This window comes from Notothenia rossii, assembly GCF_949606895.1.
Source record: "Notothenia rossii genome assembly, chromosome: 8".
NCBI classification, from domain to species: domain Eukaryota; kingdom Metazoa; phylum Chordata; class Actinopteri; order Perciformes; family Nototheniidae; genus Notothenia; species Notothenia rossii.
Window position 1 is genome coordinate 29,272,949 of NC_136906.1, and position 24,116 is coordinate 29,297,064.

The 24,116-nt window shown below is 37.9% G+C and overlaps 2 protein-coding genes across 7 annotated transcripts in view; both read left to right on the top strand.

The window, feature by feature from the left end:
* The window catches only part of LOC307016162 (transmembrane protease serine 9-like), a 72,951-nt gene that overhangs the window by 34,359 nt on the left and 14,476 nt on the right, over positions 1-24,116 (top strand). The window lies entirely within an intron of this gene.
* On the top strand, positions 4,194-15,383 carry LOC307016767 (uncharacterized protein). Of its 6 annotated transcripts, XM_079646081.1 has the most exons (7): positions 5,346-5,532; positions 5,887-5,948; positions 8,357-8,464; positions 9,348-9,504; positions 11,546-11,611; positions 12,178-12,333; positions 13,405-15,383. In XM_079646081.1, the coding sequence occupies exons 5-7, from the start codon at positions 11,570-11,572 to the stop codon at positions 13,807-13,809; spliced, it is 603 nt and encodes a 200-aa protein (XP_079502207.1). In that variant the 5' UTR covers positions 5,346-5,532; positions 5,887-5,948; positions 8,357-8,464; positions 9,348-9,504; positions 11,546-11,569; the 3' UTR covers positions 13,810-15,383. The 6 variants fall into 6 exon arrangements, with proteins under 6 accessions (XP_079502205.1, XP_079502206.1, XP_079502209.1 ...); XM_079646079.1 differs by lacking the exon at positions 9,348-9,504 and having other exon boundaries at positions 4,194-5,532; positions 7,193-8,464; XM_079646080.1 differs by lacking the exon at positions 9,348-9,504 and having other exon boundaries at positions 4,194-5,532.

The window sequence follows — 24,116 nt, forward strand, 5'->3', positions numbered from 1 at the left end:
TTATAATAACTTTTACAATACTTTCCATCTAGTACCATCATCAGGTTAATTTAGTCTAATACTCTCGTTTATATCATATACTTCAACCGCTTAGAGATGTTCGGCGCCTAAAAACTACAATGTATTGGAGTGCTAGCCAAGAAACTAAGTGCTATATAGTGATGTCATTATGTCACAGAAGTGAACAAAGGAATTCAATGGAGGCATTTCAGGCAGTGGGGGCTTGGTTGGGCAGAGAAACTCTCTCTGGAGAAAACTTTGGGATTTTAGCCTTTTCAGACCATTTACATGCACAAAAACCAACAAAACACACTAGGTAGGAAAAAAAAAACAATAGGGCCTGTAAAATATATTTATACCAAATGCCCATGGGTGCAGTAGTTATTTATTTTTATGTTTAACATAACATGTAAGATATTGTCTGAGTCACATTTTTATCTGGATCATTTACCATAACAATTGTCCCACCGGTTCACCTGGTTTGCAGGAATTTCCCGGTGCTGTTTGGAGTGTTGCCAATGTGACTGTGCACCTATGCGAAACTGCACATGTATCTGCAGACTAAACCTGTATTTAAGTGTGCAGCTGACTTCCTGGAACTCAACAGGCCTGAAGGTTTAACTGGCAGAACCAGCTTGCCTTCACAGAAACTCAGTGTTCATGGAATAACATTTCCTCAAGTATCCCCTAACCTGTGAGCAGGTGCCTTAAAGAACATGTAAGAGCTCAAATCTAGTGAACACAATCTATTTAGAGCATCTTGGCTTTTTCTTGAAAACATGTTTTTAATTATGGTAATTCAATAATTACAAATAATGAAATATAATATTAGTATAAATAGATTTGACGGTTGGAGGACATTCTCTGTTGAGCTAAAGTGTTTGTTTGAGTACAGTAAATATACAGGGCCTTAAAAATATATATACAGTATGTTTAGTTGTTATGCATTTTAATGAAAAACACTGTGGGTCGAAACAGATCTCTACAAAGTGGTAAAAATGTGAATAAAATATAACCTAACAATGTAACTAATATTGTAAGCGATTGGTAAGGGTAGAAAACGTTGCATAAGATTAAATGAAAATGTAAAACAATTTATTACATTTTGAATGGTTAAAATCTGTTTAGGCAGTGTAAAAATGATAACTACATAACTTTGGGGGTACAGGAGTATATTAACAGAAGGTCTACATATGTGGGTGGCATATATTAAAGGTGGGGTAGGTAGTTTTGAATTTGAAAATATACAGCCGGAAGAAATCTGCTACTTCCTTACAGAGCCCTTCCTCCAAACACGCGAACGCGCACATGACCAATGAGGGCACGAGATAAGTTTGTGCACGAGATGGAAGGATGACAGGCAGGTAGGACATCCAGTTATTTTAGCCGGACCGGCTAAAATGATTGGTCGTGCTTTTTACAGTACTACGGCTTCCACAGATGAAATGTGTGTATGGATTTTTTATCAAAGCACTTAAGATATTCATTGCTGTTAAGAGCATTGCATGGAATATAACAAAAAGTGTATCTCGAGCCGGTTTCTCAAACTTACCTACCCCACCTTTAACGTTTCAATTTGAATTAAGTTTGCAAGTTAAAGTTACAAACTGAGTGCTGCCTTGTTTGATGAATTTGTGGAAAATAATTCCTTGAATGTTATTATCAATATAAGAATGATGACGTTAAATAATCCATTGAAAACCATGCACGTTCAAAACACGTTCTTGAACAAATCTCTAGAATGAATTTGTTAATTATAAAGTATGTATTTTTTACTGATTATTCTTCTATGCTTTTTTAGCACGATTTTGAAAAGAGGTCTTTGCCTTGTAACAAAACATTTTAACCATGTGGTATGTTAACTTAAGTAAAAGATTTTCCCTCACTACTGCCAAGAGAAAGCCACAAATGTACAACATGTGAGACTTTGAAGCGGGAAGAAAGTTAAGAGGTCCAAAGACTAGACAAATGCACATTATTCCAAAACAATAAAAACATGGAAATGTCTTGTCACTGTTACTCAGCATGGCATATTTTTTATTTCTGTACACTGTGGGTCTTAAAGAGAAAGTTGTCAATATGTGACCAGTGACATTTGGCACCCTTTGTGTTTTGCTTGTTTTTTTCAACTTGGTTCAAAATGTCAGCTAACATGAACGAAACAAAACAGAAACACCCAAGTCAACTAACATTTGGAATGCTCGACAAGTTTCTTAGCTGTGGAAGTATGTAATATAAGCTCAATAAAGCATACATACATTAGACCACACCTTCTTTGGAGAAATGAAGTATATAGTACCCCTTTAAAACATTGGCATCAATTGTAATAAGCTTCCTTTACTTATTCACCTCACTTGGCCCCGTCCCCTTTCTCACTTCTCGCTCTGCAGCAGTGTTAATTAACAATTAATTGTATTTTGGATCTCTCCCAGCTACACTGCAGTGAAGGAATGGTTTTACAGTCTGTGAATTATTTTTAAATGTAAAGTTCTAAACTCATATCGGCCGGTCAGACTCCTACGGAGCCCTGGAGGGTTCAGTGCGAACGCTTTAGTAAGTCGTGCGCACAAGTTACTAAACTGTGTGTGTGTGTGTGTGTGTGTGTGTGTGTGTGTGTGTGTGTGTGTGTGTGTGTGTGTGTGTGTGTGTGTGTGTGTGTGTGTGTGTGTGTGTGTGTGTGTGTGTGTGTGTGTGTGTGTGTGTGTGTGTGTGTGTGTGTGTGTGTGTGTGTGTGTGTGTGTGTGTGTGTGTGTGTGTGTGTGTGTGTGTGTGTGTGTGTGTGTGTGTGTGTGTGTGTGGTTCGACGTTCGTTCCGGTGCACGCCGGCAGGACTATAGCACATCGAGATTAAGATTAAAAGATGTTTAATTTGTGGTAATTTGAAAACAAATGCCGGTGGTGTCGGACAAACACACCGCACACACAGAGCGGAGCTGAGCACAAACAAACGTAGCAGCCTCGATCTCTATTCAGCTGTTCTAATGAAGGGAAACACAGTGAAGTAAACAGTAAAAGGCACAGCTCTTTCCAGCTGGTGCTGCTCTTCTCAGATTCTGCTGAGTTACACGTTACTGCCTCCAGTGCCCGGCATATCACATCATAATGTATCATATATTTCCTTATCTGAGTCAGCTGAGCCGTATCTGGCTGTGCAACACTCACAGTGTCACATACTGTATGCAGAAGTATTATTTTAAGCAACACATTAAGTTGACGAAACACTCGAGTCAAATGTAATTAAAGTCAGATCGTGTCTTAGACGGGGCATTGATATCATAAACCTGTTAATGTACGCATTCAAACACTTGTTCTTTTACCAGCTGTATTCACCTTGCAGGTGCAACTATGTGGCTTTTGTCCTGGATAAAGTGTTTAAGTCATGGATGTTTAAAGTTTAACTTCTTCATATGTCTAATATTAAAGTTGCCTTTTCATTCAGGAAGTATGACGCTGCGCTGTCAGTATCATTCTCCATGTATGTGATTGGTCGAATGCTCCAAATACCACCCCTTTCATGTGAACGTGCACCTAACTAGATAGGACACGGCTGGCTTGAGCGATCCACTTGATAACCCGCGTCGTAGTACAGTTTAGCGAGAGCGCGTATGTTTTGGATTAGGCCAACCGGCTAACTCAAACATATCCAGGTTAGGTTGAACCGGCTTCGTAGTACAGGCCTCAGGGCTCGGTAGACTCCATACTAAAGATCATGTCGACAGTTTATAATAACTCTGTGAGAAGGGGAGACAAAGGTCCACAGTGTTGACATTTATGAAAGCAAGTTAACATATAGAGACCAAATTCAGTTAACTCAGGGCTGCCAACATTTGAGTTCAGCTTGGAGTGAGATTTTTTTTGGGTGAACCGAAAAAAGCAATGTTCATGTGTACAGTGTTACAAATGTATTGAACATGTACAAACCAGGGTTTCCCATTAATGTACCGAGCGCTACAGTGGAACACGCACATACACAGTGTACCCGCGACTCTTACAATGAAGGCTCGATAATCAGCTCACGGCATATAAAAGGGCATATAGGTTTAAGCAGAGGTAAAGTGCTATTTTATAAATGTGGGGGGGGGGTCCTCACTTCCTCTAGGGGGGTCCGGGGGCATGTTCCCTCGGGAAGATTTTTTTTTTTTTAAATATTGAAGTTAAATGCATCAACCTGATGAACTTTGAGAGCAAAAATAATTTATGGTAAACAGATTTTCTTTTTCTTTATGGATATTTTACAAATCACTCACCTTTTAAACTGTATTCTTGTTTTACTGTCATAGTATTTCATAACCGTTTTTCATTTATTCTCATAAATGGTGACCAAAACGTTTGAGACCCACTGAGATAACTAGACTAAAGTTAACTAAACACTCAGAGTCCCTTACCTCACTGAGCTGTAGTTATCTCTCTCAGTCTGACAGGACAGAGCTCTCCCTCTCATTGTTTGAGAAACAGCTTTTAAAGCTAACCAGATGCTAAAAACAACAATGCAAATAGTGAGATTGTTAGAAATATACTGTATAATAGTCAAGTTATTTAAGATGATGCCATATTTATTGAAGATTTTACATGATAAATATTCCCCAAAATGATTCAAAAGCATATTCTTCCAAACTCCTTGCTGTAGTATGACACACAGGAGACTATTGATGTGTGTAGTGAGTTTGGTAGTAATAAGCTGTATAATAGTGATTGAATATTATTGTATTCTCTTTTTTTGGAGTTGTACTTTGCAGACGGTCCCTGAGCACTCATTTCTTCTCCGGCTGCAGATAGAGACCCATGTAATGTGTCCAGCTCGGAGGACGGCGCGTATTGGCTTTTTTTGATCAAAATGTGATTGTAGTTCGTTGTCAACCTTACCACGGTACTTAGGAGACGTCATTTATGTCTGAATAACCTTTTGTTCATAAGTTATTGATCCATGAAATCACACTCCAAAAAATGCTGGGTTTCTATAAACACATTGCTGGGTTGATTTGGCTGGGTCATAATTATGGGTTATTTGGGTACTGTAAACACACTGGTGGGTTGTTCACGCTGGGTCAAAGGGGTTATTAGGGCTTCAATTGCAGTTGAACACCTGCCTGGGTTATGTTTTAACCCAGAGGTTGCTTTATTCATTTTCCCACTTCTGAATCATTCTGGAACCATCTTTTTTGTTATTTCTCACATCAAAACACACTGAAAAAACTGATTATGACCCCTTTTAGATGTTACATGTTTTAATATAGCCTTTTTTTATATATTTGAATGTGTTATTGCATCCTTCTTATCTTTTTTTATTAATCTTAACATATATTGTCACTGTTTAAAATTAGCTAATTTCATTCATTTAAAAGTAGCCTAATTGAAAAAAAAAAATATGTACAATTTAATTATCACATATACTGTCCTGTCTGCGCATGTGCATACACAAACAGCCCGCCACCTTTCCCTCCATTTTCCATTCGGAATCTGAAGGACCGGACTCAGCTGCCTGCCTAGCTCCGCTGTCGTGAGGTGAACGTTCTCCACGGCTCTCCGTTTTAAGTAAGTAGCTCATTTATAGCCTTGGGTTTATTATTATACTTAAACAGGTAGCTTTATAGCTAACATTAACGCTATCGATTGTGTGTTTTGATAGATTAACATTAGCAACCGTTAACATAAGCCTACAGCAGCTAGCTAACTGTTAGCCTACTGTTAACCTAGCTTAGTTGTGTAGTAATGTTTAAGTAACCTAATTGAAGTATAACATGCAACATTAAAATTCTAAGATAACTTGATACTGCTTTCGAATATAATACGTGATAAATCCAATCTTTGTCTTGTTAGACTTTCTTATTAGTTTGTGGATAATACAAGTTGAATGTTAACTGCCTGTTACTATGCTTTTTTTTGTAGCTTCACCTTCCCCGCTGCCCTGGTTTATATACTGGCCATTCCTACTGTGTTCCTGACCGGCTGTAAGTACAGTATGTTTCTTTTTAACTTGTTCTTATCATTGTGGTAATAGAGAACCGCAGTGACGCGTCATAAAACCCGGAAGTAAACTTCTTCCGGTTCCTTTGTCAAAAACCAATGCAATTTCACCATAGGATTTTGGAAAATAGCTCGAAATAAGGTCTGTGGTTGACACACATTTAAGAGAGGGATCGCGTTTTGTTCAGCCGGATAATCTCCACATGTCAACCCTACTTTTATAATTTTTGAATCATAAATCTAGTCGCCAGAAGCAAAATGCTAACGTTATGCTATAAACAAACTACAAGCCAGTACAGCAGCAGTGTACTGGCCTTTGACTTCAACGTCACACCAACTTAAGATCGTTTCAACTGACTTGCACTGAAAACTGCACTTTGAACACTTTAAATATATTAACATTTTAAACTGTATACCCCGGTTATCTAGGCCCTTTTTGTTTTGTTTCATGTATACCAGGTTTATCTAGGCCCTTTTTGTTTTATGTTTACATGTCACACTGTGGGAAACGATATTTCGATATTTCTGGATGTATAACACATGTAGAATTTTTGACAGTAAAGCTGACTTTAACTTTCGCGCGCTTGCATATTTTAACAAAGCTTTTTATTTTAGCCACACTGAATTGAACTAGAAGTCATGGCTGTGTCAATTACCAGTCTCATATCGTTTTACAAAGATGACAAGAGTGTAGATAGGAGAGAACCACTACAAGTCAGGACACGTAAAACAGTGAAGCCTAGATGAAGGTGTGCTTACCGGTGTTGTCAGGGCTAGCATGAGGGACAAGGTTTATAGTGTCGGTGAGTAGTGATAGCAAGAGTACCGTTCACCTAGAGTTAATTTATTCACATACATTCCCATCAACAAATCCATTTTATGTGTCACATGAAATCTTTATTAGGCAAGGCAAGTTTATTTATATAGCACTTTTCAACACAAGGCAATTCAAAGTGCTTTACAAAAAATGAAAGACATTAAGAAAATGGCATTTAAAATCAGTCATTAAAAAGAAAAGCTAATAAAATAAACATTAAAAGAAAACACACATGGAAAAAAGTTACAGTGCAGTCTAAGATATGAATAGTTCAATTAAAAGCAGCGACAAAAAGAAAAGTCTTCAGCCTGGATTTAAAAGTAGTAAGAGTTGCAGCGGACCTGCAGGTTTCTGGGAGTTTGTTCCAGATATTTGGAGCATAATAACTTAACGCTGCTTCTCCATGTTTAGTTCTGACTCTGGGGACAGAAAGCTGACCAGTCCCTGAAGACCTGAGAGATCTGGATGGTTCATAATTTAGCAGGAGGTCAGAAATGTATTTTGGGCCTAAACCATTCAAAGCTTTATAAACAGCAGCAGTATTTTTGAAATCTATTCTTTGACACAAAGGAAGCCAGTGTAAAGACTTCAGAACAGGAGTGATGTGATCCACTTTCTTAGTGTTAGTGAGGACTCGAGCAGCGGCGTTCTGGATCAGCTGCAGCTTTCTAATAGATTTTTTAGTGAGACCTGTGAAGACACCATTGCAGTAGTCCAGTCTACTGAAGATAAAAGCATGGAGAAGTTTTTCCAAATTCTGCTGTGACATTAGTCTTTTAATCCTAGATATGTTCTTTAGGTGATAGTAGGCTGATTTAGTAACTGTTTTAATGTGACTGTTGAACCTCAGGTCAGAGTCCATGACTACACCTAGATTTCTGGCTTTATCTGTTGTTTTGAACATTGCAGACTGAAGCTCAGCGCTAACTTTTAAACGTCCTGCCTTGGCTCCAAAAACCATTACCTCAGTTTTATCTTTGTTTAATTGGAGAAAGTTCTGACACATCCAGTCATTGATTTGTTCAATGCACTTACTCAGTGTTTGAATTGGAGCATAGTCTCCTGGTGAAATGGTTACGTAAATTTGTGTGTCATCCGCATAGCTATGGTAACTTATTTTGTTGTTCTTCATTATCTGAGCCAGTGGTAGCATGTAGACGTTAAAGAGAAGAGGCCCCAAGATTACAAATATTACACACCAGAAAACACAAATATCCATGAAATAAACATACAGTAGGCTATAAACAATTAAAGAGCAACTTCCAGGTTAAAGACACCTGTGAATAAAGGTGTAGGAAAATGATGAATACACTAGATTTTCAAAAAAATATACAGAAATATACACTACAGTGACATCTGGCGTCATTTTTGTAAGAAATGTTCACTTCCGCATAAAAAAGCCTCGGCACGTGACCTCCCGCGTGTGACGTAATACGGGGGACACAAGGGGGAGAGCGGCCGGTGTAACGTATTAATAAACATGGATCCCAATGCTAGTTTCGACACAGAAGAAGTTGAACATGAATATTCGAATGCATATGACGGACCACAATCTTATAATTTTGAGCCTGCTAGGCGTCCAAGAGACCAGGAGCAGCCAAGGATTAGAAGAAATAACGGCCATCGGAGAGAAATTGAGCTGTGGTGTGAGGAGAACCAATGGAGAACTGGGCAGCTATCTTGGTGAGTGACCGGCGTTAGCTACAGAATGTTAGCTAACGTCACATCACAACATTGTAAAGTTAGCTATCATATATCAGGCTATAACTGAAGTAGCATTGATAATATAGTAACGTTACTGGCAGGACTGTTGATAATGATCCATAACAGAAACTAATGCGAAAGTATCAGCCGTATCTCGCGTTACCTAATGCAACTCCACACTACGGTGCTGTGTACCGGAGGAGAGACGCGAGATACGGCCTAATGCAACTCCACACTATGTCTTACGGTGCCGTGTACCGGAGGGGAGAGAAAGAGAGCAGCGAAGGGGGGGGGGGAGAGAGAAGTAATACGGTTTCCTGATAAAGCTGTGGAGAGTATGTGCTGCAGGGAGGTGGATGCACAACGCACCCAGGAACGAACGCTAGCTCCGGTCCTTTTTACTGTGGACTCGATGTCCTGAAAGGCTGGTATTTGTGCAACCTGCACAAACACAATACTGCACCATGATTACAAATGGTGAAATACAATGTAAAACTACCGAAAATTACCAGCTCCTTAAAACACAACCGCTCTTCTCAACGCAACTCTACTATACCCGCGGTCAGAGAGCGGAGATGTGTCCCCTGCGTGATGTAATATGACGCGTTTGACGTATGACCTTAAAAAAAAGCCGTTTTTAAGAGCAGAGCTCAAAATTGCTCCTTTCCCTCTGAATTCCTGCCCTTATGTCTCGTAAAACATATCAAATCCTGCATTCACTTTTTTAATTGTAATTTTCAAGCAAGTTTAAGCATAAATGTAGAATAAATAAAAACCTGCAAGATGCTCTTTAAAGGGATAATTGGGAAGGCATTACAAATGTAAATATATTTGAAATAATAAAACAATCCCACCACCACAGGTATCTACAGGAGAAGAGGGAATTCTCTCCACAAAATGTGAATGCCCACGTGAAGAATGGAAATGCAGTCATGCGGCTGCATGAGCCATCTTTGCCATCCACAATTTCAGCTGCACTGACACCCCCTGTCAGTTGAAGAAGCCAAAGGCAGCTAAACGTATGCATTCAGTGGAGGATGTTGCAATGTTGTGGTTGTTAGAGTGTTAGGTTTCCTGTCAGCTCGTCTGTTGGGAAGATATAAAATATTAGTTTCATGGAAGTCACCCCGTCACATACAAGAGCATTAAGACATAGGCTAAAACAAAAGATCTAAAGATATAACCTTGCACTTTGATAAGCCTCGTGAACATTTTCACTATTTTGACATTTTTGTAGATGAAAATTGAACTAAAGAAATAAATGGTAGATTAATCCATTTTGAAAATAGGTGTCAGCTGCTACACTAATTATAATAGTTATATTTCTTAATGAATTAAGATAAGATATTACTGTATTGATCCCAATTTGGGAAATGTTTGTGTTGCAGCAGCATAACAAGAAAAACAAAATATAAGTTATTATATATACAAAAGTATGTGAGGGATGGAATATTAAATTGAATATAAATGTAAAATGTACATGTGATTTTACTTCCAAGATAAGCTATGGAGCAGAGAGTTCTCTGCCAGCCAGAGGTGATTTGTTATTAGTTCAATATGTCAAACTGATTTCCCTGACTACAATCTTTAGTTACATGGTGAAACGTTATGCTGCTTGTACTAATTAGACTTATCATATAAGCCACACAGGTTTTAATAGGATGTATTCATTATCTTTACTTATGTTGCGGTCTTTTCAGCAGCGCCATCTCTAAAAGGGCGATACAGTCACTACCCATCATTTACATTTCACCGTGACATGGACAAAAATGTAACGTCAGCTTACCTCATGGCACGAATCCAGACTCTCCTTTGGAAAACATTGGCCGGGAAACGATAGAACAAGCACGTTTCATGCGAAGACCTGTGGCTGCAACCCGGAGCAAAGCAACAAACCATTGCGTAGCTAACTAGTAGCGCTAGCTTTAGCTAACGTTAGCTAACGAAACGAATTGCCGAGTAAAATTGGAAAACACTGGTAATTAATTATTCTATCATTTGTAAAACTACGTTGTTAAAAACGACAATTTCAAAAATACAGATTCTAATGGTCAGATATAGATATACAGATACTAAAGATAGGCATGTACTTGCTTTCAAGCGGAACACAGGGGAAAACAAACTTAGCGGGAGTGTTTACGTGTTCGGCGTAATGACGTACAACGGCCTCGACAATTTCTGTAGTCCTATTCAGCCATTCGGTAACAACCATCGTTTTTCAGACACGTAAACTCTTCAAAAATCCCCAGTGGGGTCACTGCTGATGTATTTAATGTCGTAGAACAAAACGTGATTTATCTCTTAAATTTGTGTCAACCACAGACCTTATTTCGAGCTATTTTCCAAAACCCTATGGAAAAAATGCATTGCTTTTTGAGGAGGGAACCGGAAGTGCTAAAAATGCTAACTTACTTCCGGGTTTTACGACGCGTCACTGCGGTTCTCTATTTTGGACACAACTAAACATGTGAAATCACGTTGGTAAGGGAGATCTCTCCCCCGTCTGTGTGCGAGGGGGCGGGGCAGTTTATACACACGTGGCTTCTACATGCATGCAACACACACACACACACAAACACACACAGACACACACAGACACACACACACACACACACTGTGGAGAGAGAACTCAGCGCTCCGAGGTGTGGTTAAATGTTACCCGTCTTGAGGTGGACAATGCTCTTTGCCAAAAGGGAGAAATCATTTATTGCTTTTTGCTATAGAATAGAATATAATCATTTAATGTCATTATACATCTAAAATGAAAGAATTAAGAAAAGCTTCTCACTTTTTAAAAGATTCCATCAAGTGCAATAACGGTTGAGCATGTAAGGGCACACAAGCAATTTGTCTAAACATTTAGCAAAAGTGCACCACATCCAGTCATATTTAGGCTCTATTAAAAAAAAAAAAAAACGTTACATTGTTTGTCACAAAGGAGTTTGTAGGATTTTGAGTCATTGGCCTAACTCAAGTTAGTAATCATTGGCAATCAATTACCTTTTTTCATTTACCATTATTATTAGTTTTAATTTCTGCTCATCTTTATTTTTATTGCAGGTTTTGCTATCTGATGTTGGTGTGATGTGCAACAGAACCTTACTCACAATACTCCATATTGATGAGGTAAGTTATATATTTCACATGGTGAATGTATGGTGAAATGCCTGTACTGTGCACATCGAGCTGATACAGAGCAACATGATCATACATCTGAAATGGTGTTTCTGTCCATTTGATAAGTCCAATATTCACTATCTTTTAGCTCTGTTTATGCTCTGCACCAACTCCTTAGTAAAGTATTTGGCTCTTTAGCTGCTCAATGTTCCGCTTTCTTCACCAGCTATTCTCTAACTGTCTGTTTGATTGTCTGAAGAAAACAGCTGCTGCTGGAATTGGGGTTTTCAATTTATAACTCAACATTTAACCCATTGTCAATTAAAAAAAGTATTAGCAAGGTTTAAACAACCATACAGCTTACAGGTCTAGTTCTGATTCCATGCAATTACCTTAGATTAATATAAATACTGGTTAGAACACACTGTACACCAATACACATCTTATCAAGGACTTGGTTAATGAGGAGGTCAAAATTAGAATCTATCCTTTAATTATATAGCAGATACAAAATATCATTACACCAATGTCTGAATGTGGTCTTTGTCTTCTGTCGTTTTGTTTTTGCATAACAGATACATGCTGAATTCCAGCGCATAACAACTATCCCACTTGAAACAGCCTTCATGGCGCAGTTGGACAGCCATCTACCTCAGCTGACATCTGTCTTCCAGAAGAAGGGAGGAGTTGTTGGCCTGAAACTAGCCAAACATCTGGCGATCTTGCAAAAGGTAAATGTGTGTATACACTGTTTTATACAAATTGTCATATACTCTATGGAGCAATTTTATTAAATGTACCTGTCCAGTACCGTATAGAGCCCCATTTGCCTCGCAACAGCCTGGATTACTTGCCAGGTGCAAGAATGCAAGACACATTTCTAAGAAAATCTGATCTTAATAAGGCAATAGTGGCATACTGGCTAGAGAAGCAGGCTTGTGACTGGAAAGGTGCAAATGCAATCCCCAGGTGGGGAAAGTGAAAAAGCAGAACCTGCCTTGAGCAAGCCACTTAATCCTCAGTGGCCAACAGATCAGACTGTGGTTGTACTAGGAAGATTCCAGGTGTGAACTGTGAAGAACAGAGCTTTGCTCTTGGTGAAAAGTCCCTGGATGAGTAGAATTTGTAATATATATTGTATATTTAGGTTACTACAGGTTGTACATCTTCTACAATTTATAGACAATTTTGTTATTATTGATGTATTTAGAAATATTTTAATAATTGTAATTTTTTACACAGGCAACAAGTGATGTTAACCTTAAAAGGGAAGCAATCCTCAAGGACTTTGCATCCACCTTGGTGAGGACAATGGACATCTCATTCGGGAGTATATGGTGAGTCACTGTAATTGCATTTGTCAGTCACATGTGGTGTTTTAAGATCCTAGTGTCAGGCATCAATTTTAGATAATTATGTTTTACCTTATAAGGAGCATGAAGGTTGAGAATATGTTTATGAATGTTGATATTCATCAACAGCTTGGTTCTTTATACGATGAGGTTGGCTTTATTAATTATTTTTCTTATTGTCCAATGGAAAGACCATAATCAACAATGTCTTAGTCCATCTGTCAATCCTCTCTGACTTCTGACACTCAGCACCAAGCTTATTGGATCCTACGTAAATCTTTAAAAACACCTCACATATATTTAGTTTGATTCAGAAATATACAATATGACCAGCTTTGTTTTAAGGGATTAATAGGTATGTGAGCAATATTACAAAACATTTATACGACAAAGTATGTCTTTAAAATTACATATATTGAATAAATAAATGTTTTTTCTTTAAATATACAGGACATCGAAGGAGATGACGTCACCAGAGACCTGCAGAAATCTACCATGGGCATATATGTCATCAACAAGGAGGGTGGAGAACCTGGACATTATGATGACGTTGGGATTTTATTTGAAGGACTAATCATTCTGGACAACATTGGATCTGTAGCCCGAGCTTGTGCCATCATGCTGGGAGTCATCTATACACTGAACATGGCTTACCCCAAAGAGCTAAGGTACTACTATGAATTCATTCTGAAAGTGCTCTTGCAAATGGATGGTGAAAGGCTTTTCCCCAAAGTCCTTGGACTGAAGAACATGCCGGACTGTAGGATTTCTTCAGCCGCTCGTGAACCGATGCCATTTAAAAAAAAAAACACCAGTCAAACCTCAAAGGTTGGGAGAAGAATGTGGAAATGTTGATGGACTTGGAAGACATGTTTCATGTTTAATGTGAGGAAGGTTACATCCTCCTCAGCTGTTTAAGTCACATGCTTCATGTTACGTCAGGATTTATTCGCTAAATCTGTTTCCACTGCACTTTGCTGTCATGGCCTCCACCTCTGCCTAGTCTGATTTCTCACATTACCTGTGACATATAGGCTACAGTATGTATGAATCAGAATCGGTGTGCACACCAGATTGGAGGCAGCAGCTTGTCCATTCGAAGTGTTGGAATTCAAACGGATGTAGTATTTTTTTGAATTTGTATTGTGCTAAAATACATTGTTCTTTTATAGTGCAAATGGAATGTTGGCGATTTGCCAAAGCTGTTCAAATTATCAATAAATGCATTTTTAATATATATATATATATATATATATATATACACTAGAGATGTTAAGATTCACCGATTCGCATCGGTGCACCGGCATAAACGTTCAAGATGCGAGTGCACCGGTTGAAAGAGTGCACATCGGCTACAGTTTGGGTTGAACTCGCGATGCATCGATTGCGTAGCGTCTTTGCATCGGTAAAAAACCGATTCATTCATATAAAATCCCCTTATCTTGTCAACGTTCAGCAGAGACGATCTTTGATATTTGCTTCGCCACTACGGAGAACGAGAGTCTCAGTTATCAACACACACGGAAGTTGATGAGAAAGAGAAACACAGCGCAGCGAAAAATACCTACAAATCAAACGTTTGGCAACACTTCGGATTGTTCAAGAAAGACGGTGTAATAGTCATTTATGCTATATAGTTGACCGCAGGTCATAGAGAGTAATAAGGTATCCGTAGACCTTTGTATGAGGTATCTTTATTACTTAACAGGTCTACAGCCATGATACATAGATCCGTCCTAGATGCGGACTTGCATACACACAGTATCACTCCGCAGCCGCACCCCATCAGTAACGTCCTGATGGTATATGTGCGCGGCACTATTACTACAGACGGTCAACTTGAAAAATCACTCGCAAATTGTTAACGATGCCGAGCCGCTTTAAAGTACACAAGTAGTACGAGGAACTTAGCGACGCACATAAAGAGGCGACATGGGGTCTGCGGCTGAAAAGAGAAACCTGAAAGTGAGACATATGAGTTAAATCACTCAGTGAGGTGTTCTGTCAGAGAGAGGTGTTTAGCTTACAGCAGCCTGTGACGGCCAATAATAATTTAAATGTCTTCCTTTCTGTAAGCAGTTATGAAATACCTGTTTGTGAAAGGTTATTTGTTTTCTTTATTGTTTAGATAGAAACCAATGCTTTCTGCTCACTGGTGTGTTAGCCTCTGAGTGTTAAGCACATCAGGCTGGCAGCTGTATGGGCATTGCTCTATGGTAGCTGTTATTTGCACATTGTTAATCATGAGCAATGCATCCTTACATTGTTTAACTGTGAGGTGTTATACAATTGTACTCTGGAGAGCTTTTAAAGGTAAAAAAATAAACGGCATGATGGGATTTGCAGTACTAAATATGTAAAGCACTTTTTTGTTAATGTATGATTTGCTGCATATAAGGAATAAAACAAAAATCCTCTGTCGTACCATATTGAAGTATCATTATTTTTGCATCGTGTTGAATCGCATCGTATCTTCCCGAATCGCATAATGTTGAATCAAATCGTATCGAACTGTATCGCAACAGGGGTGAATCGTATCGTATCGCATCGCCTGGTGTTTCAAAGGTATCGTTAATGTATCGTATCGTGGTAACGTATCGAGATGCGCATCGCATCGGCCTCAGTGATGGAGATGCACATCCCTAATATACACGGTGTGTTTGGAGATAATTCATTACACTATTATACTTTATTATTATTATATTATATTTAGCCCAACAATATAGTTGATTTCAATCACTAGCTTGGGTCAAATAAACAACCCAATGTATGGTTTATATTTAACCCAGTGATATAGTTCATTTCAATCACTATCTTGGGTCAAATAAACAACCCAATGTATGTTTTATATTTAACCCAGTGATATAGTTAATGTCAATCACTAGCTTGGGTCAAATAAACAACCCAGCACATGGGTTAAAATTATCCAGCCCAGCAAATGGGTTAAGACAACCCAGCGTGTGTTCTGTCCTATAGTGACTCAGCAGCTGGGTTATGATTGGGTTATTTTTTAACCCAGTTGTTTTAAGAGTGCAGAATCTCCCAATATCGTTCCAACTTTACTGAACTAAGCCAGAAGACCGTCTCATTTCGTAGACTGCTCGGTTTGCTGTTCCTTCACTTTATTTTTATATTTATATAGATTTATTTTGGACGAAAACTTAGCGTGAGGAAAGGCATGTGTGGCGTGAGTGCGTGAGATATGGGTTAATTGCGTGACTCTCACGCTCAATGCGTGAGTGTTGGCAGCCCTGGTTAACTGCGCAGTGTGCTTTTTAGTTAGGTAACGTTAGCTAAGTAGCGACCGTTAGCTATCTTTCTAACAAGCTGGCTAGCGAATGTTATCTATTTATCTAGCCACATAACAAGCTAGCTAACGTTTGCTATATAGCAGGGCTCTCCAACCTTTTTTAGGATAAGAGCTACTTTCACAAAATAAAACAAGTCGTGAGCTACTTTTACTTTTTTTTTTCTTTCTTTGCAGTGTATATATTTAGCACATTTTAACATTATTATATGCTAACCCAGTGGTTCTCAACTGGTGGCTCCCGACCCAAAAGTGGGTCGCGGATGTGTGAGTGAAGAAAAAAAAATTGGGTAAAACTTTTTTTAATTCTTTTTTTTTTGCGGGGTGGAAAAAGTCAAACTTTTATTTCGTTGCCGGAAGTCCCCACGGAGAATAACTTTGCGGTAGAACTCTTCTTTATACATCCATGGGTACAACTTCAGATAAAAATGAACACATAATGAAATATGACCCCCGGTTTGATGATTGACAGGTCAAAGAACAATGGGAGCTATCTACCCTTACCCACAATTTAAAGTAAGTCACACAGACTATCTCCTCTTTACTATTCTGCAAGATGTCAGAACAAAGTGAAAAACAAACAATGGCATAAAATATTATTAATATGTCGGGTAGTAATAGATTTATTTATTTTCTTCTCAGACTGTACCAGAATGCATAGTTTATGTTAGTATTTCTAAAAATCTCCTGGGGGAGAATCCCCCCAGACCCCCCTGCTGAGGTTGGGTTTTCATCATGTGCGCCTTTTTATATAGTTCAGCTTTGATTCCATCATCTCATTAAACCTTTAAAAGCATACTTTAGTTCTGTGAAGGGATATACAGGACTGTCTCAGAAAATTAGAATATTGTGATAAAGTTCTTTATTTTCTGTAATGCAATTAAAAAAACAAAAATGTCATACATTCTGGATTCATTACAAATCAACTGAAATATTGCAAGCCTTTTATTATTTTAATATTGCTGATTATGGCATACAGCTTAAGAAAACTCAAATATCCTATCTCTAAATATTAGAATATCATGAAAAAGTATACTAGTAGGGTGTTCAACGAATCACTTGAATCGTCTAATTAACTCGAAACACCTGCAAGGGTTTCCTGAGCCTTGAAAAACACTCAGCTTGGTTCAGTAAACTAAATCACAAGTATGGGGAAGACTGCTGATCTGACTGCTGTCCAGAGGACCGTCATTGACACCCTCCATCAGGAGGGTAAGACACAAAAAGAAATTTCTCAAAGAGCAAGCTGTTCACAGAGTGCAGTTTCAAAGCACATCCACAAAAAGTCTGTTGGAAGGGGGAAATGTGGCAGGAAACGCTGCACAACCAAGAGAGATGACCGCAGCCTTAACAGCATTGTGAAGAAGAGTCGCTTCCAGAATTTGGGGGAGCTTCAAAGACAGTGGACTGAAGCTGGAGTCCAGGTATCAAAAGTCACTGTTCACAGACGTGTCCGGGAAATGGGCTACAATAGCCATATTCCCATGGTCAAGCCACTTCTGAACTCAAGACAACGGAAGAGGCGTCTGACTTGGGCTAAGGAAAAGAAGCACTGGACAGTTGCACAGTGGTCCAAAGTCCTCTTTTCAGACGAAAGCAAGTTTTGTATTTCATTTGGAAGTCAAGGCGCCAGAGTCTGGAGAAAGGCTGGAGAGGAGCAAAATCCAAGTTGCTTGAAATCCAGTGTGAAGTTCCCACAGTCAGCGATGGTTTGGGGAGCCATGTCAGCTGCTGGTGTTGGTCCACTGTGTTTCATCAAGCCCAGAGTAAATGCAGCTGTGTACCAAGAGATTTTAGAGCACTACATGCTTCCGTCTGCTGAAAAGCTCTATGGAGATGAGGAATTCATTTTCCAGCATGATCTGGCACCTGCCCACAGTGCCAAAACCACCAGTAACTGGTGTACTGACCATGGCATTACTGTCCTCGATTGGCCTGCAAATTCCCCTGAGCTGAACCCCATAGAGAATATGTGGGGTATTGTGAAGAAGAAGCTGAAAGACACCAGACCCAACAATGCTAATGAGCTAAAGGCCGCTATTGAAGCATCCTGGGCATCCATAACACCTCAGCAATGCCACAGGCTGATTGCCTCCATGCCACGCCGCATTGATGCAGTAATCCGTGCAAAAGGATTCCCAACCAAGTACTGAGTGCATTAATGGACATTTTCAAATGTTTGATTGTGTTTTGCTGTTATAAATCTTTTTTTTTTACTTGGTCTGAGGAACTATTCTAATTTTTTGAGATAGGATTTTTGAGTTTTCTTAAGCTGTATGCCATAATCAGCAATATTAAAATAATAAAAGGCTTGCAATATTTCAGTTGATTTGTAATGAATCCAGAATGTATGACATTTTTGTTTTTTTAATTGCATTACAGAAAATAAAGAACTTTATCACAATATTCTAATTTTCTGAGACAGTCCTGTAAGGGATATATGCACTGTATTTCACTTGTATTAATATTGTATGCTGAAAAGCGTATATATTACAGCACGTTTTTTTGTTGAATAGATTTGAGTGCTTCAAAATGTTGGGTCGCGATGTATTGACCAAGTAAAAAGTGGGTCCCGAGGCCTGACCAGTTGAGAACCACTGTGCTAACCTTTAACCTTTGTGTGCTGTTTGGGTCTGTGGGACCCGTTTTCAGTGTTTACTAAAAGAACATGTATGCAATTTAATTATTTTAACCTGCTTTATTTGGGGGTGGTCCTCACCTCCGCATCAATCTGGTGCACTTTGAGCACAAAATGAATTTATGGATACAGCTCTCAACACTCATATGAAAGGGAGCTGTATACTTTTCAATAATCCAAACATCTTTAGAATATGATCACAACTAATAACAAATCATTTAAACTTGTTTATTCTTATCTTATGTTACCTAGTTAGCATTCTTTCTTTTTATTTATGCATATTTTACTAATCACTCCCCTTTTAAACTGTTACAAGAACGTGATTGGTCGATATTCATTGTGGGGGGAGGAGGGGTGTTAGATAGATATAGAGTTGTAGTAAGTAGATAGAGTTCGCTATGATTGAGGTTTCGTTTATGCATAGGGTAGATTATTTTAATTACATTTCCTTTTTTTGTTTTGTGTATTTTTTACATTTTGGATTTGCTTGGCGAGCTATTTATTGAGGGCTTGCGAGCTACCGGTAGCTCTCGATCGACGTGTTGGACACCCCTGCTATATAGCTAGCTTTCACCAAATGTGTGGCTCTTATGATTTCAATTTGTATTATTATTTAACGCCATTTGGTTAAACTGGCAGTGCGGAGCTGTGTCTACAGTTCTGGCAGTGAGAGTAATTATCAAAACATTGTTGACTTGTGCATTCTTTTTTAAGCCCGCCGCTCCATACAGCCAGCAGCTCCTCATTGCACCAACCATCAACGTCAATTCTCAAATATGCATTGTTTGGATAAACTGTTCATATATTGGTAATGGAAATGGTAAGTTCATTGCCTTAATAAGTGTTATCACATATTAACAGTACATTCAAAAGCTTAAAAATGTTTATTTGGCAATTAAAATGTTGATGAAGCTGGCAACGCTATGCAAGGTTATAGCAATTACGCTAAAACTGGAAGTTGAGGTGGATTTGGAGCAACTTTGGTGTAATGCAATTTTGCTGGTTACAGAAGGCCTGTCAAGGGAAGATGAGTGGATAACAGTCCAACATTCTACGCACTGTCCCTTTGAGCATCAGTTACCCTGCTCTTGGTTATATGGTTTGTCTTGTTGTTTATGATTACGCTTACTGATTGACTTCCTGAACGCCCTGAGGGATCGCCTCATTCGGGGTCAAAGGTCAATGTGTCCTCACAAAACATGTTTAAATCCAAAACTCAAGAATTCATATGCAAGTTTTACCAATTTCACACAAACATCTTTCTATGATGAAGTGATCATTTAAAAAAAAGACATGGATGGGGAACCACAGGGGAAGGTATTTTAGTTTTTGTAATTGCTTCCTTCTCGTAAGTTTTTGCTGTCTTAGGAAAGATATTCACACCCAACTTATCTGACTCACTGGTGGAATTTGAAAACATTTGACTGCACAAATTATAGAGTAGAGTGGTGTAAAGTAAATTTACTTAAAGGTGGGGTATGTAATTTATTTCAGAAACACTTTTTGTTATATTCCGTGGAATGTTCTTAACATCCTGATAGAAATGAATACATTAAATGCTTTGATAATAAATACATAACAAAATGTCATCTGTGGAAGCCCTGGTACTGTAAAAAGCACGACCAATGATTTTAGCTGGCCCGGCTAAAATAACTGGATGGCCTACCTGCCTGTCAGCAGAGGCAGATTTGTTCCGGCTGTGTACTTTCAAATTCTAGCGCACTCGAGCTGGTTTCTCGAAAATTACATACACCTTTAAGTGGTAGACTTGCATACAAATTTGCATACCTTATATATTTTAATGACTTTTGGCAACTCTTTTTCTTTTGTATTTTATAAATGAAACATTATAAAGGTAATAAATCAGTAGAAAGTAGTGATATGCTCTATATAGTAAAGTTCCAGTGGTTATCGGAGCACTATGGGTAAGCCCCGATTGACGGTGATTATGCATACTGAGTGCTTTTGATGTTTTAAGCATATTTCAGGTGGAATTACTTCTGTATTAGAATGCAAGACTTTCACTTTGAGGTTGTTATTCAACACTTTTGTAGTATTATCCTTCCTCTCAAGATCAGAATCTCCCAGCATTATGTGAATCCAACAAAAAAATTGAACGGAACATGATGTTGTTGATTGAGAGGTGAATTCAGGGACATTTTTAAGTTCACATTAGTTGGGTTTGATGAATGAAACAATATGCGTGTGGGTGTGAAAGACAGGAATGCTGAGAGGTCAGATCTGCTGCAGGATTAAATATGTGTTTGATTTTATGTGGGAGGGTTAGCATCAGTCATAATACTTATCTTAGCTTTGAGTATCAGTACTTCGTTATTGTTTTTTGAGAAAACTAAGTTCACTGAAGCGTAACTAAAGCTTTAACAATAGATTACGGTATTTTTATTCTTTAATTCATTGAAAGTATTGTAAGAGCAATGGTAAATACAGAAGTATTGTCATTGATTGCAATTTTTCTTTCCTTTTTAACTATTTTTGTGCTTACTTTCGTTTTTTTATTTGTCTTTTAAATGCACTCTTTCCCATTTTTACCCATGGGGATTTGCTTGTTCTTGCTTTTTAGTTTTGACTGTCTTTCAAATGCAAGTGAACTCTGCAAGTTCATTATTTATTGGCATTACCTTCTCCTAAGGTCTAGGGGGAAAAGGGAAGTGACAAAATATTAAATAACCCTGGTGAAAAAAGTTGTTCAACAAGTCAAAGCAAAAAGGTCTCAATGCCAAATAGGAATAACTTTCTTCAAAAGAAAGTGAGAAAAGTAAACAATACAGAAAGATACAATCACAAGCACACCGACCACACTGGTCCCAAGTCTCACACAGAGATACCACACTGGTCCCGACATCCATGCCAACCCAGACTCAGGGACAGTTTCATCCCACAGGTAATAAGGCTGTTAAACCTGAACTGTTGAAGCAAAATCGGGGACACATATTTATGTATAAAATACATCAGAAAGGGCATTTTGCATGATAGGAGACCTTTAGCATTAAGAAATAGTGCAGTTGAAACAACCTCTTAAGTCTATCAGTGCCTTACAGGCGTGGAATTCCCCTTGAGATGCGGAACAGTGGAATTAAGCAGGTAATATCAGCACTAATGGAAATGCTCTCCCTGCAGCTCAGAGAAATGTTGATTGAGGTGTTGGGCGTGTCTTTGAACAGGTGACACTGTAGGAGGGAGGTGTAGAGGCAAATGAAGTTATTTAATGCCGCAGCAGACCTGCAGAATCGACCCACAGTCATGGCTCTCTACAGGTTGATCTGTGCCGCGGCTCTGCTCTCCCTCCTGACTCAAGGTAATGGTCCTCAGCTGCACCACACACTGACGTACCTCACTGCTGTCTGAGGGACAGGGGGAATTACTTTAAAAAAAAGAGTAGGAGTAGCTGTTGCTCCATAGAGGGAAAAGTACTAATCAAAATGCAATGTGTGTATTTTTTATGATGATTGCATCTCTAAATTATTTAGCTCTGAGTGGAAATCCTGCATTCAATTTGTGATTACATTGCCTTAACTGAAAATATTGCACTTAAAAGGATCAAAATGCAGAGCAGAGTTCATTTAATTGAACTATTATATGCATTAGTAAAATGTTTGAATATGATATAGTAGAGAAAATGTTTTCTTTATTACATTTTCTTTCATTTGCATTTAAAGAAATTATTTAGAAAAATTATTTCTGAAGGAGAAAAACAACCAACTGTATTTATTGAACATAATAAAATAAATCATTCTTGGAAGTTTGCAGTAACTTAGTTGTTGTTGTTGTTGTTGTTGTTGTTGTTGTTAAGTTGAATAAAAGTATTATATCTTGCAGTAAGATGCATTAGATTAAAGAGAGATGTCAAAACATGACTCATTTGAACCTTTGCAGCTTTTGTCTGCTGGGCAATTCCTGATAATTATAGGTGAGAGTACAATCCGTCTACAACTATATGTGTCCAGTCAATCACTGTCAGTGTCCTTTATCAAGCCTTCTTCTATTGTATACATGTCCCATTCTTTTTATTAGATCCTCTGAGAGTGAAGCAGCCGCACACAATGCCAGGCTTTAAGTGATTTATTAGTCATAGAAACCAACTTTTAGTTCTGCTTTAAATTTCCATTGTATTTTATTACTTAATTTTATATTTAGTGTAATAGAATTGCCATGTTTAAGATGTGGTTATAATCAAACTCATATCGATTGATTTTCCTTAGTTTTAAGTTATTTTGTGGTACATAAATCCTGTTGTATTTACATTTTAAAGACTTTATTTTTCATGAAACCAGAAACATTTGGCTTATATTAAAGAGGAATTAGTGTCAATGTAATTATTTAAGGACAGGAAATTCAGTTGTTAAAAAATATTTATTACCTTAGCGTATTAAAGTACTGCTTTGAGAATCTTAATTACATAGATGTTATATTCAAAATACGCTTGAGATACCAAAAGTGAAGTTATCGTTCGAAATAATAGTTCAGAAACGCATAGAATGCATCCTTTATTGCAAAAAAGTTGTATGAATAAATATTTTTTTGTGATACATTGCCTTGCCGTTGATCATGCACTAAAAGTACAAAAGTGGTCAATCTGTAAAACAGTTGCTAAAACTACTTTTGCCCGTGAACTTTACCACATTAAATATGTTAAATATATATATTTTAAAGGAACATTTTACTATTGTCCCTTTTTTAAAGAGAGGGAAATATGTACTTTTGTATTCATAAATACTTATATATTAATAATAATAATTCACAATAATAATAGAAAATGTTGAATGTAAAAAAATGAATATTCATATTAGGTACTTGTAGTTTGAGTATTTCCATCTCCTGCTACTTTACACTTCTAATCCACCACAATTTGAGGAAGTATTGTACTTCTTACTTTATTTCATATGCTCACTTAAATTACTTACTTAAGACACAACAATATTAAATAATGATTTATTATTGGTAATATTTATTTACCCAGCAGTATATTTTTCAAAGTTCCAGATGCACCTTTTTTTTTTTTTTAAGATGAGCACAACAATGCATTGATAATAAGAATGATTATTTAACATATAAGAAATATTCAAGTACAAGTAACAACAATAATAATAATAATAATAATAATAATAGATTACATTTATAATAGCGCCCTTCAAGGGACCCAAGGCCGCTTTACATGGTGTGAACGAACAAACAAACAACCAAACAAGTTGGGCAAAT